General features: G+C 32.6%; 1 protein-coding gene across 1 annotated transcript in view; it reads right to left on the bottom strand.

The window, feature by feature from the left end:
* Positions 1 to 633: 633 nt before the first annotated feature.
* Positions 634 to 17,246, bottom strand: part of Vcpip1 (valosin containing protein interacting protein 1) — a 28,062-nt gene continuing 11,449 nt past the window's right edge. The window contains exons 2-3 of the mRNA XM_015485824.2: positions 15,500 to 15,586; positions 634 to 6,553 (exon numbers count right to left, since the gene is read on the bottom strand). Coding sequence (XP_015341310.1) covers positions 5,685 to 6,553; positions 15,500 to 15,586 — 956 coding nt within the window. The 3' untranslated portion in view covers positions 634 to 5,684. The remainder of the gene's footprint in view (positions 6,554 to 15,499; positions 15,587 to 17,246) is intronic.

The raw sequence follows: 17,246 nt of genomic DNA, 5'->3' as shown, positions 1-17,246 counted from the left end.
ACAGAACTATGAGCCCTACATGTGAGGATTTATCCCACTTGAATGTAAACTGAACTCCACCACATTACTTTAACATATGACAATAACAGCAAATATGTGTTTACTATGTGTCAGGCACTGTTTTAATCATCAGATATGTGTTAACTCATTTAATCCTCATAAGAACCCTAGGAGTAGATGTCATTATCTTTCTCTGAGAGAGGAAACTGAAGCAGAGAGGTCACACAGTAGATGGTGTGCAAAGATTTGGACCTGGGAAATCTGGCATCTGAGGCTATATTCTGAGTTAAATGTCTACTCTAATAAATATTAAACATATATACTAAAAAGTAAATGTGTTGATTGCTGAACTATACAAATGTAGTTTAGTACTGTTTTCTGTATTTCCCATCATTTCCTCATTAACAATAACCAGTACCTTTTAAAACACACACACACACACACACACACACACACACACACACACCACCAAGTTCTCTTTATGAGAACATATCTTTTAAGTATTCAGTAAGCATTATATGACCCCATTGTCTAGAAAAGTTCTGCCTACTCTTTTCTAATTGGGTCAATTTCATTTAGCTTTGAAATCTGCATTGGGGTATTATAATAACTCACTTGAAGAAATTTTTTAAAAAAAAACTCAATACACTTAAGAATTTCTTTGTAAAACTCAACTATTTGCTCATGCATTATAATTTTAAGGTGTAATTCCAGGTAACTTAGGAATAAAATATTACTTTAAAATGCTAATGTGGAGAAGTTAGGGGAAAATCAGTATGTATTAACTTATAGTTTTATTATTGATATAAAAGAAAACTTCAAATTCTGTACAATGAGGTGTGCTGTAGAACACTATATACTGTTATAATACACTATTACCAAATATTCATTATTCAAATGTAATGTATACAGCAATCACAAAATCAGAAAGTAATGGGTAACAGCTAATGCCTTAAGCATAATATAACATCTATACTATTTTACTGAGCAGTTAAAGCACTTGCTATTTTTTCCTAAATATTTACATGAGTACTGCTTATTTTTAAATATTCTAAATAGCATTTCCCTCTAAAAAGAAAGACTCTCCAGTTCTTAACACTAATTCTTTAAAGTAAAATGAACCTGAAAATACTGATAGCCTTTTCAGTCTTTTATTGCTCTATCACAGGCATAAAGGCTCAGGAAGGGATTTCTGAAATCCAAAAAAAAGTATGCAATATTTTAAAATTTAAAATACTAAGTAATTGATACTCACAAGCAGGTAATATCAACTATAACTTTTTTCTTTACTAGTTTTCCTTTTCTTTTACAAGATAATAATCATTGTATTAATATTATACTACAAAAGCATGTAGACTTCATAATTAAAAAATTTAAATGTCAGATATACAATGGCATTTTCTTCAATAATTCACAATTTTTCTAAAACAATTTCTGCTATTTTGGAACAAATGTTGAAATTCCCACGATTTAAGTATCATTAATTAAATTGAATTGAAACACTTAGCATCCCAAAGAATGATCAAGAATGGTAGAACTTGCAATTAACACTGGTGATGATTCTTCCCTGTTATTTTAATCCTTCAATATATATTTTACTATGGTATGTTTTCATGAGTAATTCTGGTTTGAAAAATTATTAATTGTGAATAGTCTCAAGGTTGTGCAATTTTGTTAAATTATGATAACCTTAAAAAATAGAACATGTGTACCCAACTTACTTAGTATCTACTACTATTATAAAAGGTCATTTTAAATTCATATTGAGTGGAATTTAAAGCAGTTTGCAAAGGCTTTTTTCTTTTATGAAAATCTTACGATGGATATCTTGCTTTGAGAACCATGAAACTCTCAAAATCTGCCCTGCAATATTTTAAGTACGGGTTAATTAAAATTACTGTCCAAAAATGAGAACAAAACTGTATTAATAATCTGAAATAAACTTTTATGATATTATTTCTACATTGACCAATGAAAGAGAATTGATGATACAAGTTACAGGTTTATACCTAAAGGGTAGTTATTAGCGTGGTCTAAATATTTAGAGATATGTTCACTAGGAGTATTAGTAGGTAACTACATAAAACAATACTGTTATAAATTTTGCATCTAGTAGCTAACATGTGATAATCAGTGTAATTCTCAAAAATCTATTAGTAGTAGTATGTGAGTTGCTAGCAAGTAATCTTCCCTGAGGTAAGAGGCCATATGCAAAAGACACTGCTCTCTCCAATGAATTTGATACTTAAATAAAGGCAAATTAGGACCTGTGGCTGAAACAGCTGCATTTCAGATTGAGATCTTAATTGCAAGAAGTAGGCTTGATTGTAAAAATCAAACTAAAACTCATAGGAAAATATAAAGCAAATTTCAGTCAATAGCATTTGCTAAATTTCTCTGGCATCTAACCTAAAATTTTCTAATAAAATACCTGAAACAGGGATTGGGTGTAGCTTAGTGGTAAAATGCTTACCTAGCATATGTGAGGCTCTAGTTTCAATCTTCACTATAGAAAAAAATAAAATATAAAAATACCTGCAACAGCCGCGTGCGGTGGTACATGCATGTATTCCCAGCTACCTGGAAGGCTGAGGCAGGTTGATTCCAAGTTCAAAATCAGCCTGGGCAACTTAGCAAAAGTCTGTCTCAAAAAAACAAAACAAACAAACAAAAAGAAGGAGGGGAGTAGCTGGGGATGTAGCTCAGTGACAGAGCACTTACTTAGCATGGGAAAAGCCCTGGTCCAATCCCCAGTACTACCAAAAAAAAAAAAAAAAAAATTTTTTTTAAAAAACCCTGGGTAGAGAATGGGCCATATGTTTGTTCTTTAGTTCCTTGGAGGTAATTACATTCTATCTCATATTTGGCAGTGTCTTGTTTCTTGAATTTTAATCATTTTCTCATTACCAATATTCTAAACTTAGATCACCTTCATCCCTACCTGGACTTTGGTTTGTCACCTCAAACTTGGTATGATTAACTATACAATGGATCACTGAAGAAAAAAAAATTCCAATATTATTTCAATGTTCATTGAAACACTGCAAATATAACTAAATTATTGGACTGAATTGATTATAATGTGACATCTAGAACTAAAAAATATTTTAGTTGATTTGAAATCTCTAGCTTGGACTCAAAAGATTCAGCAATATCACAACTCGTAGTACTGAAATGTAATCATGGGCTGGGGATATAGCTCAGCTGGTAGAATGCTTGTCATGCATACCCAAGGCCCTGGGTTCAATCCCCAGCACCACAAAAGAAAGAAAAAAAAAAAAAGTTATCACTCTTCAGTCATATGAGCAAATTTAAGAGTGATTTAAAAACTTAAACCCTGTTCTCGAAATTGTGAGGACGATACTTGGTCCACTTATTAAAAACCATTCATTTACCCCGCTCAAATATTCAGCTGATTTAAAGTAATTTCAAGAACTCTGATCAGTTCTCAGAACCAAGCCTTTTATTCCTTATCAAGGGAGAACCAAAATTGCTACTAATCATACCTAACTAGCTTCCTAAAAGCATTGCTGTTGCTAGAGAAAATAGAATATTGTCAGAGATTAAGTACATCTTCTAATGTTCACATGGTGTTATTTTATACTAAATATATAATAGGAGATAAAATTGTTTGATATTTTTACTTTAATGCTTTGAGATTCTATTTGGCAGTTATTAATTAAATATACCAAGCCACCAATGCAGAAAATATTTGTTATGGAAAGGTGGTTATATAATTTACTTGGAAGCAGCACATTTTTGCTCAGTTTTCCTATACTTAAATCCAAAAGAAAAAAAAAGGGGGGGGGGTGTATGTTTCAATGGCTGAAAAGCCAAATATAATTATAGTGGTTAGTGATTTGACATTTGTAATTTTTAGTTAATACAAAAGCTGGCTATGCTAAGTGTTAAATATTATTTTGTGGCTCTCTTACTTTATGAAGAACTAGTATACAAAAGTTCTAAATTTTCCTGCTATTTTGATGTATAGAGAAAGTAAAAATGAAAATGAAATGAAAGAATGGAGATAAAATATTACAAAGAAAAACAGTGATATTGTGATTAAAAACTAACCCAAATATATATATCTTGCTCAGATACACTTGTAAATTTACATGTCTAGACTCTCCTTTCTTTCCTAATTCAAAATGGATAGTAACTTTAATATGTGGATTCAGTTAGAGATACTTTCATAGAAAGAAGACTAAAACCTCTCTTATCTGGAAAAACAAGAATGTACTGTCTATATCCCTTATGAATCAGCAGACTGAAAATTTTATACACCTGATAATATACTTTCTGATGTACATTTTCTTAGAATTACAAATAGTTCTGCATCTGTTACATGTTCAAACAGAGACAGCCAGGCTTTGAATGCTCTAAGAGATTGTATTAACATACATTTTGTCTTTCATCCATTCAAATTCAACTTAATTTCAGTGAACAGAGGAAGATGAATTGAAATGTACATTTCAGAATACAGATTTGCAGAACAGGATAATATAGTGCAATACCAATCTCAGGATAACACTCTGTTTTAAGGAATAAGCATGAAAGCTGCTTCTTTAGGAAACTGGCACTAAAGATTTAATGAACACACTATTTAAGCAAATGCTCAGTTGATCATCAGGGTATGTTGAGGTAAAATTTGCATCCAAACCAAACTGAAGCCAACAAATAAAGAAAATCTTATGGACTCTAAGAAAAAAAAAAAAAAGAAACATTTTGGTTCAAAGGGGACACTTAGTATATACAGGCTTACATACCATTGATCAAAATTGTAGAACAATGTAACTCATTCATAAAGATAAATTCTTATTTATAAATTCTCTGTGAGTCTGACATACTCTGAAAATTAGAAATTAACTACTGCTACCATTATTTTTAAATTTTCTAACACAATTTGCAATCAACTTTTCTGCAAGAGCTAAAAAAAAAAAATTAGGTGACACTTGACCAGCCAGGATTCAAAAAATAATGGTAACATATTATCAACAGAGCACACAGTTGGCTGTGCTGGCTCAGACAGCAACTAATTGAATCACATTGACTTTATCATTCTATGACAGATATTTTCCTCCAACTTTGTTCAAATCAGCAAAATGTTGTGTTACACTCCATTCTCAAGATATTTTTCTAAGAATAGTTATCTCTATGAATGTGTTGACGTTCATGGAAATGTCAGAATACCACTGTCTAATAAATCATTTTATGAATTTTAAGATACAATTTAGTTCAGATAACCTTCAAATTTACACAAATCTTTTGACACTTTAATATAGTAGTAGGATGCTTATCTTGATAGCATCAACATTGGCAAAATCTGATTTCCTCCTCAGTTTTGGTCTTTTTAGAAATCAAACATATTTAGCAAGAGATTTTCATGTTTGAAACATTAAGACTTTCATGGAATTAAAATTACAAAAAACTTCCAATGAACCACATATATGGAAGAAACTCAGCAGATCTAATAACTAGTTTACAGGAATTCAGAGCCAGCCTGGGCAGCAGTATATTAAAAGCTATTGCCAATCACACATTTGCTATCATGCACTGAATAACAAGATATAATCTGTGAATTATATACGTACAAGATTTTTAATGACTAATCAAGTTATGTGGCCCAGCCAACAAATATTACATATTCACAATAAACATTCTGCCTTTATTAGCCTCTAATTAAATCAAGAGTGATCCATTGGCTCAGTTGTGTTAGTCATCTCAGCATCTTGACTATCCATCTCTTCAGGCTCCTCCACGGAACTTCCCTTTTGTGCTTTTGACCTTGTGACAAATGCTGCTCCCAGTGCATCTGCCACACAGCTATCAGTTGTTTCTGTATTCAAATTTTCAGTGCCACCAGTTAAAGAAAAAGATTCAGGCAAGCTAGTTTGAAGACTCCCAGACCTTGCAGAACTCACAACTTCTACTTTTCTTTGAGGAAGATCAGATGGTGACTGTTCTGTACTTTGATCCCGCAAGTGTTTGTCCATTGAAGCCTGAATAGAAGAAACCATTTCCTGCAATTTTTTTCGCTGGGCCTCAACCAAATCAGGATCAAGCTGCCTGCTGTCTCTCATTGTTACTACTCCTGGAGCTATTCGAATAAGCTCACTGTTACTAGGAGCAGCTGTGAACACAGGAGGCTCTGTTTTAGTGGAACTATTACTAAAGTCTGTCCCTATATTATGCTTTCTTACAACTGAAGTTTCCCTAGCTCTTGGGTCAAGATGTGGATTAGTGGATGCAGTTCCTAGAGAATGCCCCTTTCCCTGAAAGGCAGTTACATTATGAAGTTGCTCAGATTTCTTTTTCACTACTCCACCACTACCTAGTTTTAAAAGCCCATGTGAGGGACTTGATTCTCTACTTCTTGTAGTTGCCTCTGCTCGAACCTGACTTACAGCCTCTTTAACTAAATCTTCAACATCAGGACCGATGGGGAAATGTCCTGCAGCATCCACACACAACTCCAGTCTATCTTCAGAAGCATTATAGACAAAAGTTTTGCCAGGTAGATGTGGAAAAGTACAATGCTTGCCATCAGCCATACCTAAAGAAAGGGAAAAGATATTTAACATATTAAAATTATTAGCAAAAGCATTAAGACAATTATGGTTAAAGTAGTGAAATTTCAATAACAATGTACAGGTAATGGTTTCAAAACAAGATGTATTAGAAATAATTTATTATATTACAAAAAAGTATATCACCATAGATCTTTTTTAAAAATATTTTTTAATTATACATGGACACAATATCTTTATTTTGTTTATTTATTTTTATGTGGTGCTGAGGATTGAACCCAGTGCCTCACATTTGTGAGGCAAGTACTCTGCTACTGAGTCACAACCCCAGCCCTTACCAGAGATCTTCAAGTAGTTCTCCCAAGGGATGTTAAAAAAAAAAAATCATTATTTTATTAATAAAGTTAGTGAAAAGGCTTGAGCAAACAGCTAAGCTTACAAGGAAAATACAATGTAAAAAAATAATAAAAATATTTTAAATTACATTTCAAATTATAATTTCAAATAAACATTTATTTCAATGGTAGGCAAAATATTAATTAATAAAAATCCAAGTAGAATTTTCTCTCGACACACTTTCAACAGAAACAACTGACAAAAAACAAACAACTTGCAAAAATTAAAATCAAGGGCAGTGTAGCTCAGTTGCAGAGTACATTCCTAGGATGGTGGGACTGTGGGTTTCATCCCAGAATGGCAAAAAAAAAAAAGTAGAAATAATAATCCTCAAAGATGTGTTCCAAATAGTACTTTTCTGGGCACATTCTGGATTCAGTTTACTATCTTCCGATGCCCTACCCCAAATATCTATTAAACTATGGATCCAGACACAAGGTAGCAAAGAGAACTTTGTAATTTCAGGAAGCTTTTTAACATCCACTTCAATGGATAATACCTATTGAGCCTCACTATGTTCCAGGAACTAAACCAGACTGAGGATTTAAAAATAAAATACTGTAATTCTTTGAAGACAGACAATATAAATAGATTATTAGAATACAACCAGTTAAGTTCAGTGATGGGTATTCCATCTCCTCTCTCCTAATTATTTGAGGATTAAATAAGAAAGTATAGAAAGCACATACCTACAGTGCCTTATGTAAGTCAGGGAGTCAAAACATTTAATTCTTCTATTACATCAAAAAAGGTTTTATAATAGTTTCCAGGCTGCTGCCATGATGCTTACCCTTGAAGGAGTTATGGTACCATACCATTCATCAATATAATTTACAACGAAATACAGGGAAACAATCTAACATTTCAACAAGAGAATGATTAAGTAAATTATGACATATCTATTCAATATGCAGTAATATGCAGCTATTAAAGTTTATATAAACAAGAAAGTTATGATGCCTGTTGTATGCAGTAAAACAGAAATGAGCAAAGTGTTATTAGTAAGTGCTGTAGAAATTAAGAAGGAAACAATGAATGAATTCTGAAATGCTTTGTGGGAATTTAGGCAACTTCAACTTTATAAGATATTACAAATGGCTCCTCTCTCCCTGCAGAAAGTTAAGAGTGGTTCCAAAGTACCTCTTTGAGACTATTTCAAATAATCAGAGAAAAGAATTAATTTTCAAATAAATTGTTTAGGTTTTAAATAACTTACATAGTCCTTTGAATTCTAAGAATCAATTGCATTAAAATTTCTGTACTACATATCAATCAATTCCATTACTCAAATGTGCCAAAGACAACTTATACTAGTATTTATGGTTACACTGGTACCTTATATCAAAAAACTGGAAACCATCCAAAAGTCCATCAGCAGAACAATGGATGAATTGTCTTAAAATAATACAATAGAATATTATGCAACAGTGAAAATGAATAAACTATAGTTGAACTCATCAACATGGATGAATCTGAAAAAGTGCTCTACAAAAGAAGCAAGTCACAGAAGAAGGTATATAATATAATTTCATTGTTTATAAAGTTTAAACATAAGCAAAGTTGAATATTACATAAAGAATACATACACCAGGGTTAAAACTAAATTTGCCATTTCATCTCTGCATTTACCCCTGTATCAAGACCTGCAAGGAAACTACCACATTTTAAGCCAATTAATTTAAAAATACCTTTCCAAATATAAAGAATGGGAATAATAATAGTTCAGTGTTGTTAAGTTGGGCAATATTTTTACTCAAGTGTACAAATCATCATCTATCTGTTAGGGTGGATTTGAATGAAGAGAGGTATGTTCTTTGCCTATTTTGGAGGATAGAAGTATGGTACGCTTGGGGGTGAGGAAGGCTTGATATGCTTTCTTTTGTGTGTGTGTGTGTGTGTGTGTGTGTGTGTGGTGCTGGGGGTGGAACCCAGGGCCTCATATATGCAAGGCAAGCACTCTACCAATTGAGCTATATCCCCAGCCCTGCTTTGATTCTTTGACCAAAAGATAATAATAAATTTCCCACCTGAATCTATCATTTGAAATAGAGAAAATTTTACCACTAATACTAGGAGAAAGTATTTAGGGAGATAAAATAATTTTATGATGATGATCCATTTCAAATGTCTATGTTAGCCAGGCATAGTGGCAATGGCCTGCAGTCCCAAATACTCACGAGATTGAGGAGGGAAGATCACTTGAGCTCACAAATTTAATACCAGCCTGGGCAACATATGAAGACTGTCTCAAAAAACAAAACAAATGAATAAAAAATGACTCTGTTACAGTCAAGATGACTCTGTTACAGTCAAGAGGAACTTTATGGGCTGGGGATGTAGTTCCGTGTTAAACCATATGCTTAGCATGTATGAGGCCCTGGGTTAATTCCCAACACTACACACACACACACACACACACACACACACACACACAGTTTAATTCTGTAATAACAACTGGATTAATCATAATCATAACAGCAAACATTTTCTTAGTGTTTACTAGGTACTAGGCCCTTTGTTAACCACTTTATAAATATGATCTCACTTGATCCTTACAACCCTGACATTATTATCATATCCCCTTTACAAATAAAGAAACTGAGATTGAGAAATCACAAAGAAGGTGACAGAATTTGGCTTCAGATATTCTGACTCCAGAGTTCTAAATTAACTCTTAATAAGGTTAACAGTATACACAAACTTTTTAAAAATCAACAACTCTACTAAGGTAAATTCATCTACAATTCACCCATTGTAAGTTTAAAACTAAATGGTTTCTAGTATATTGAGTTGTATGACCATCACTACATTTTTAGAACTTTTTCATCACCCCAAAAAGAAGCCTTAGCAGTGACTCTTGATTTCCTCCCACCTCTTCATCATCCTCAGCCCTAAGTGAACACTGGTTTATAGTCCTTCTAAGTATGCCTATTCTTAGTGCTCTGCTACTAAGTGCAGTGAAATTTCAATAACAATATACAGGTAATAGTTTCAATTCTGTACATTTCATTTTATGGTCTTTTGTGACTGGCTTCATTCATATAGCATAATGTCTTCACAAACTATATAATACGTACCAATACTTCAGTCCTTTTTTCTTTTTTTAGTTGTGGTTGGACACAATACCTTTATTTTATTTATGGTTTTTTTTTTGATGCTAAGGATCAAACCCAGGACCTCGAATGTACTAGGTGAGCACTCTACCACTGAGCCACAACTCCAGCCCCCACTTCATTCCTTTTTATTGATAGATAATATTCTGTTGTATGCATATACAATGTTTTGTCATCAAAACTCACAGACATTTGCATTGTTTTCACTTTGGGATATTATGAATAATGCTACCAGGTTTTACGTGGACATATGCTTTCATTTCTTGTGGATAAACACTGAAGAACGTAATTGCTTTGTCATATAGAAACTCTGTTGAATCTTTTAAGGAACTGTTATACTGTTTTCCCAAGTGGCTGTGCCATCTTACAACCCCACCAGCAGTGTATGAAGATTTCATTTTCTCTGCATCCCTGTCAGTAGTTCTCATTATATGACTTTTTTTTATTACAGTCATGCTAGTGGTTTTGGGTTTTGTTTTCCTGATAAATTAACGCCTTTTCGTGTGCTGTTGGCCGTTTACATATTTTCTTTGGAGAGATGTCTATTTACATCCTTTGTTCATTTTTTTAGGTCCTGAATAATATGGTTATGTCTTTCTTTTTTTGTTGAGCTATAGAGTTCTTTATATTCTAGACACAAGTCCATTATCAGATACATGGTTTGGAAAATTTTTCTTCCATTCTCTGGATTGTCTTTATGTTTCCTTGATGATATCCTCTGCAAATACAAATTTGCTTTTTAGCTATCTACTTTTTGCTTTTGTCACTTATACTTTCAGTGTCATCATATCTAAGAAAGTTTTGCCTAATCTGGGAGGTAAAGAAATTTTACACCTATGTTTTCTTTGAAGAGTTTTCTAGTTATAGCTCTCACACTTAGGTCTTTGATCCATTTTTTGAGTTAATTTTGTATATGGTGTGAGCTTACCCAAGAAGAGATAACTTGAAGAGTAGTCTGTTAAAGAGATTAAATTCATCCTTAAAACTGCCCAATAGGGGCTGGGGTTGCGGCTCAGTGGTAGAGCACTTGCCTCACATATGAGAGGCACTGGATTTGATCCTCAGCACCACATAAAAATAAATAAATAAAATAAAGATATTGTGTCCATCTACAACCAAAAAAAATATTTTTTAAAAAACTGCCAATAAAGAAAGCTCCAAAGTTAATGTAACTGATGAATTCTATTAAACCATTAAAAAAAGAAGTAATATCAAAGCCGTTACAAAATCTAGTAGAAAACAAGAGGAAGGAATGCTTTCCAAAACTACTTTAAGAAGTCAGTAGTACCCTGGTTAAAGTTATTACAAGAAAACTATACACTATTATCCCTCATAAACATAATCATAAAAATACTCAATGAAGTATTAGCAAATTAGCATGCAAAGTTGGTTAAACATTCAAAGGTCAATCAATGTAATTTGCCCTCTCAAGACACTGAAAGAGAAAAACTATATGATCATCTCAATAGATGTGGAAAAAGAACATCTAACTAAACTCAACATTTATTGTTGACAAACTTGGGAAAAGAAGGGAATGTATTCCATCTTACAAAGGGTATCTCTTAAAAATCCACAGGCTGAATGGTTCCTTTCAGGATAAGAAACAAGGCAACAAGTCTGCTTTCATCACACCTATTCCATACTGAACTGAAGGTCCTAGTCATTTCAATAAGGCAAGAAAAATAAAAGGTATACAGATTGAAAAGGAGAAAGAAAACTGTCTTTTATTGGCAAAAGACATGATGACCTATAGACAATTCCAAAGAATTTGCTAAAATAAAAAACTACAAGAACTAATGTGAATTTATTAGCAAGGTCACAAGGTGCAGGTCAAGAAATAAAAACAATTTTATTTCCATGAACTAGCAATGAACACCAGAAAAAATTGATTTTTTTAAAAAAGCATCTTTTATGACAGCATCTGAAAAACCATCAATATTTAGGTATAAATCTAACAAAGTACTTGAGATCTGTATGCTAAAAAATTACAAAATTTTGATGAAATTAAGACTTAAGCAGAGAAACATAACAGTTTCACCAACTGGAAGTCTCAGTGTTGTCAAGGTATCAAGTATCCCTGATTTGATCTACATAATCAAAGTAATCACAATAAAAATCTCAGCAGACTTTTTTGTAGAAATTGACAAGCTTATTCTACAACTTATACGGATAAACAAAGGACCCACAAAATCCAAAACTATTTTGAAAAAGACTAAAGAGAAGGATTCACAGTGACTGATTTAAAGAATTATTATAAGGATACAATAATTAGAATATGGCATTGATGAAAGGAGAGACATAAATCAACAAAAGAGAAAAAAGATTCTAGAACTAGACCCACACATATGTGGTCAATTTTTTAGAACTAAATTATTGAGGGTATATTTTGCATATGATATTAATTCATGCTTTTTAAGTGCACAATTCAGAGTCAACTGTTATTTCTGACAAAGATGCCAAAGTAACTCAGTGGATAAAATATAGCCTTTTCAACAAATGGTGCTGGAACAACTGAACATTCATACATAAAAAAATGAAGCCTGACTCATACTTTGCAACAAAGTAAAACAATCAATTTGATTTTATTTTTAAGATAAATATTTTATGTTTACTATCTAAAAGATATTTGAATCAGGGGCTAGGGTTTCGGCTCAGCGGTAGAGTGCTCACCTAGCACGGGCAAGGCCCTGGATTCGATCCTCAGCACCACATACAAATAAATTAATTAATTAAAAATATTGTATCCAACAACAACTAAAAAAAATAAATGTTAAAAAAAATATTTAGGGGGGCTGGGGTTGTAGCTCAGTGGTAGTGCGCTCGCCTAGCACATGCGAGGCGCTGGATTCGATCCTCAGCACCACATAAAAATAAATAAACAAAATAATTGTATTAAAAATTTTAAAAAAGACAGATAAATCTCAAATGGATGTTAAAAGAGAAATAGGGCACACACATGCTCATTGTCTCATGCCTCATCGTCTCATTGCCATGTGATGGCCTACATGGTCTCAGGACTTTGCCAGCAAGAAGACCATAATCAGACTGTAGACCACAGATATAAGGACCCTCAACCTTAGGCCAGAACCATGAGCCAAAATAAACCTCTTTCCTTTATAACTAAAAAACAAAACAGAAATAGGCAAAAATTTTTATTAAGGGTAACATGATAAATATTTTAGGTTTTGTGGATTATAATGTCTCTGTCACAACTATTCAACTTTGGGCTGGGGTTGTAGCTCAGTGATAGAGTGCTTGCCCTAGGTCCAATCCTCAGCATCACATACAAAGATAAATAAATAAAAGAAAGGTACTGTGTCCATCTACAACTAAAAAAAATATTTAAAAAAAAAAACCCCAACTATTCAACTGTTACTACAGTGCAAATTGCAACTATAGACAATATGTAAACATGATTATGGCTGTATTCCAACAACACTATACACAGTGGGCAGCAGATCTGATATGGCTCTCTGGCCATGGTTTGTCAATTCTTGCGCTAAATTAAAGAAGCCAAACACAAAAAGGTAACACTAAGTGATTCCACTTATATGGTAATGTGAAAAAAACAAACACAGACTCAAAAAACAAATCAGTAGTTGCCAGGGAATGAAGATAAGGGAGGAGAGCTGACTAAAAGGAGCAGAAGACAACTTTTTGGAGTAATGGAAGTATTCTGTATGTTGAATGTGGTGGTCACATGACCATACATTTTTCTCAAAATTCATGTACAGATTGAGCAACCCAAATCCAATAATCCAAAATCCAGAATGTTCCAAGATCCAAAACTTTTTTGAACCCCAACACAATGCCACCAATGGAAAATTCCACATTGTGAAACCCTGTCTCATGCACAAAATTATTTAAGATATTTCACAAAATTTCCTTCAGGCTATGTGTATAGGTATATATGAAACACAAGTGAACTTTGTATTTAGACTTGGGTCCCACACCCAAGATATCTCACTATAAATGTGCAAATATTCCAAAAATTAAAAAAAAATCCCAAATCTAAAACACTTCTGGGCCAAATAATTTCAGATAAGTGGTATTCAACCTAAGATGAATTTTACTCTATATATTATGTCTCAATTATAATATCTTTAAAAAAAGAAAGAAAGAAAGAAAGAAAGGCATTCTTTGGTTTTTGATTCAAATGAACAAAAACACACACCATTTTTTGAGACAGACAATAAAAAAATCAAATATCAATGAAATTTAAACAATAAATGACTATTTGATGATACTAAAAAATTATTGTTAAGATGGCTGGAGTTGTAGCTCAGTGGTAGAGCTCCTGCCTAGCATGTACAAGGCCACAAGTATAAACCCCAGCACCACATTAAAAAAAAAATAATAATGAATAAATAAAATATATGGTTGTTTACATTTTAGATGTGACAATAGTATTATGATTATTTTTTAGAAGAAAAAAAAGCATTTATCTTTAGAGATACATACTTAAGTATGTCTAAGATTTACTTAAAAACAGTTCAGTTAAGAATGGGGTAAACGGTGCATAAATAGGATTTCACTAATGTTTTTTCTACTTGTGTGTATGTTTGCACATTTCTATAACAGCCAACTTGGAGGGATTTTTTTCAAAGAAAGAAAGAAAGAAATGTGTACAGGAAGAATTGAAAATAAAACAGAGATTTTACCCTTCCTATCTAACAAGGCCAGACCGGTAGGTGAAATAGTGAGATAAGCCAGTGATAAATCCAGGGACAAAAGCATTCACGTCCAATCTTTAAAAAAAATGTGTGAGGTTGAAAAACATGCCCTGGCAACTTCTTTCTTCAGACTTTAAAACTCTGAAGGCACAGTTTGACAGATACATAAGAATACATATATCTTTATAAATAATAAACACACAATGTCAAAGAAGTTAAATGTAAAACGGGCTATTTCCTAAAACCTAGAAAGCAATGAAATATAATTATGGCTAAAACACAAAAACAACAAAGATACTATATTATCTGGATCTGGGATAGTCACCAGCATTAAAACAAAATATGATTCTAATTTCACAACTTGTCTTTTAGTTGTTGAGAATCATATATATAATTTAAATTAGAAAATGGAAGCAAGGTAGTGATAGGAATTTTTCGTAATTTTGTAACAGAACAGAAAACCAGCTACCTATGTCAGGAAAGTTATCCAATTTAACTAGGCAGACTGCTAAAGAACTGTATATACTTAAAATTTAATTTTGGAAATACACACACACACACACTTTTTCCTTTTTAAACAGGGTGTCCCTATGTTGCCCAGACTGGCCTCAAACTTCTAAGTTCAAGTGATCCTCCTACCTCAGCCTACTAATAAGCACCTCGGACCACAGGCAGGTGTCACTATGCCTGGCTAGAAATATTTTCAATAGAATACTATTTGAACTTTCTTAATCTAATAAAAGCTCATGTGGAAATATTATTTAAGAATAAAATGAGGAATTAACTATACCCATGGTTTTCTTCATAATATTGTAGAATACGCCACCCTGCTGAAACATGTGAGGAAGTCCCTTTGCATAAGACCATACATCTTCACCTGTAAGACAAAAACAGATAACAGTTTAAACAACAACAACAACAACAAAAAAGAGGTTATTGTCCACCCAGGGTTGCTTTAATGCAGATCACACTAGAACAGAGATTTCAAGACAGAACTCCTGAGTGAAGCATCCAGGTGCACATAGAGAAATGATATAGTGGCACCCTAGAAAATGAATGAACCATTTAAAGGTGGCAGCCACTGCCAAGTACTATCATAGAAGAGTACAGACCCACTGTTTCAATACCATGGAGCTTTTCAATAGAGGCCAGAAATCCAAAAAATTTTACCCCTGTAGAACTGGTGATTGAATCCTGTACCCACGCATGTTAGGCAAGCACTTCATCACTGAACGACATCCCTAGCCCTTTTTTCATTTTGAGACAAGAACTTCATAAATTGCCCAGCCTGACTTCAAATTTACAATTCTTCTGCCTCAGCCTCCCAAGTATCTGGGAGTACAGACCTGCATCATCACATCCAGGAAATCCAAATTTTTAATATGTAGGAGCTAATTTTAAAATGTCTTTAAAACTACATGAGTTGACTTTGTATATTAAACAAATGTATCTGAAAAGTCAATCCAGCTCAACGGAAACTAGTTTGCAAATTCTGGACTAGAACAGAAAAGGTTATAAAAAGATATCTATTTTTTAAAATAAAATATAAAATTGAATATTTTATATTTATGTTAAAAAAAGTAAAAATAAAAAGAAGGGGCTAGGGAGAAAAACAGACTGCACACAAATAATTAACATTGTATTCTGTTGTTCTAAAGTTGACTATAAAAATAAAAATTTAAGAGAAAAATTATTTGTTGAAGATATTCAGAATAATCTTTAAAAGACCATAAAATATCCACAAACCAACTATTATTTCACAAAAATATTTTTTTTCCAAAAGCATCCTTTGATTATCTATTTTATCTTTTATTATCTATTTTAATAATAAGTTTCAAACAAAAAGTTGAGAATGACTAGCTGGGGATGTACCTCAGTGGTAGAACATAGAGCACAGGCTTAGCATGCACAAGGCTCTGGATTCAATCCCTGGCCACCAAAAAAAGTTGAGTATGATAATCACCTTTGAAGAGTCAAAGAATGAAAAGGGCATTAAAGTTAACTTCATTTGTGGAATATGGTTGTCTTTATTTGCTTCTTTATACTTTCATGATTTTCTAACCTGTTAATGTACATGTAAGCACTTTTATTATCAGAAAATTTTTAGTTAATTTTAAGAAATAAATTGTTAAATTATCTTTGCTACAAGATCTGACTTAAGCTTTAGATGAGAATAACTAATAATCCTAATTAATCACTATATACTTATAATCTCTCTTGAGTTCTAATCTCTTCCCACATTCATAAACAGGAATACGAATTTGTATGGTAATTGGCTAAAGTTATCCTCAGCATAATATACACAAATTTAGAAAGTCTCGGCACTTAAAATTTTTTAAAATTTCAGTTAACCAAAACATTTAATTACACATACACACTTTATTTAATACTAATGATGCAATACTATTACTAGAAGAGTCATATTTAAGGGTAAGACACAGATGTTTCATTAAATTCTTTGAATATTAATAACTGCCCATATACAGAAATATTAATAAATACTCATAAAAACTCTGATTGCTGAACTTATCATTAAA

This window comes from Marmota marmota, unplaced genomic scaffold (genome assembly GCF_001458135.2).
Source record: "Marmota marmota marmota unplaced genomic scaffold, marMar, whole genome shotgun sequence".
In the NCBI taxonomy this organism is placed as follows: Eukaryota; Metazoa; Chordata; class Mammalia; order Rodentia; family Sciuridae; genus Marmota; species Marmota marmota.
This window is presented reverse-complemented; position numbering and strand designations above follow the sequence as displayed.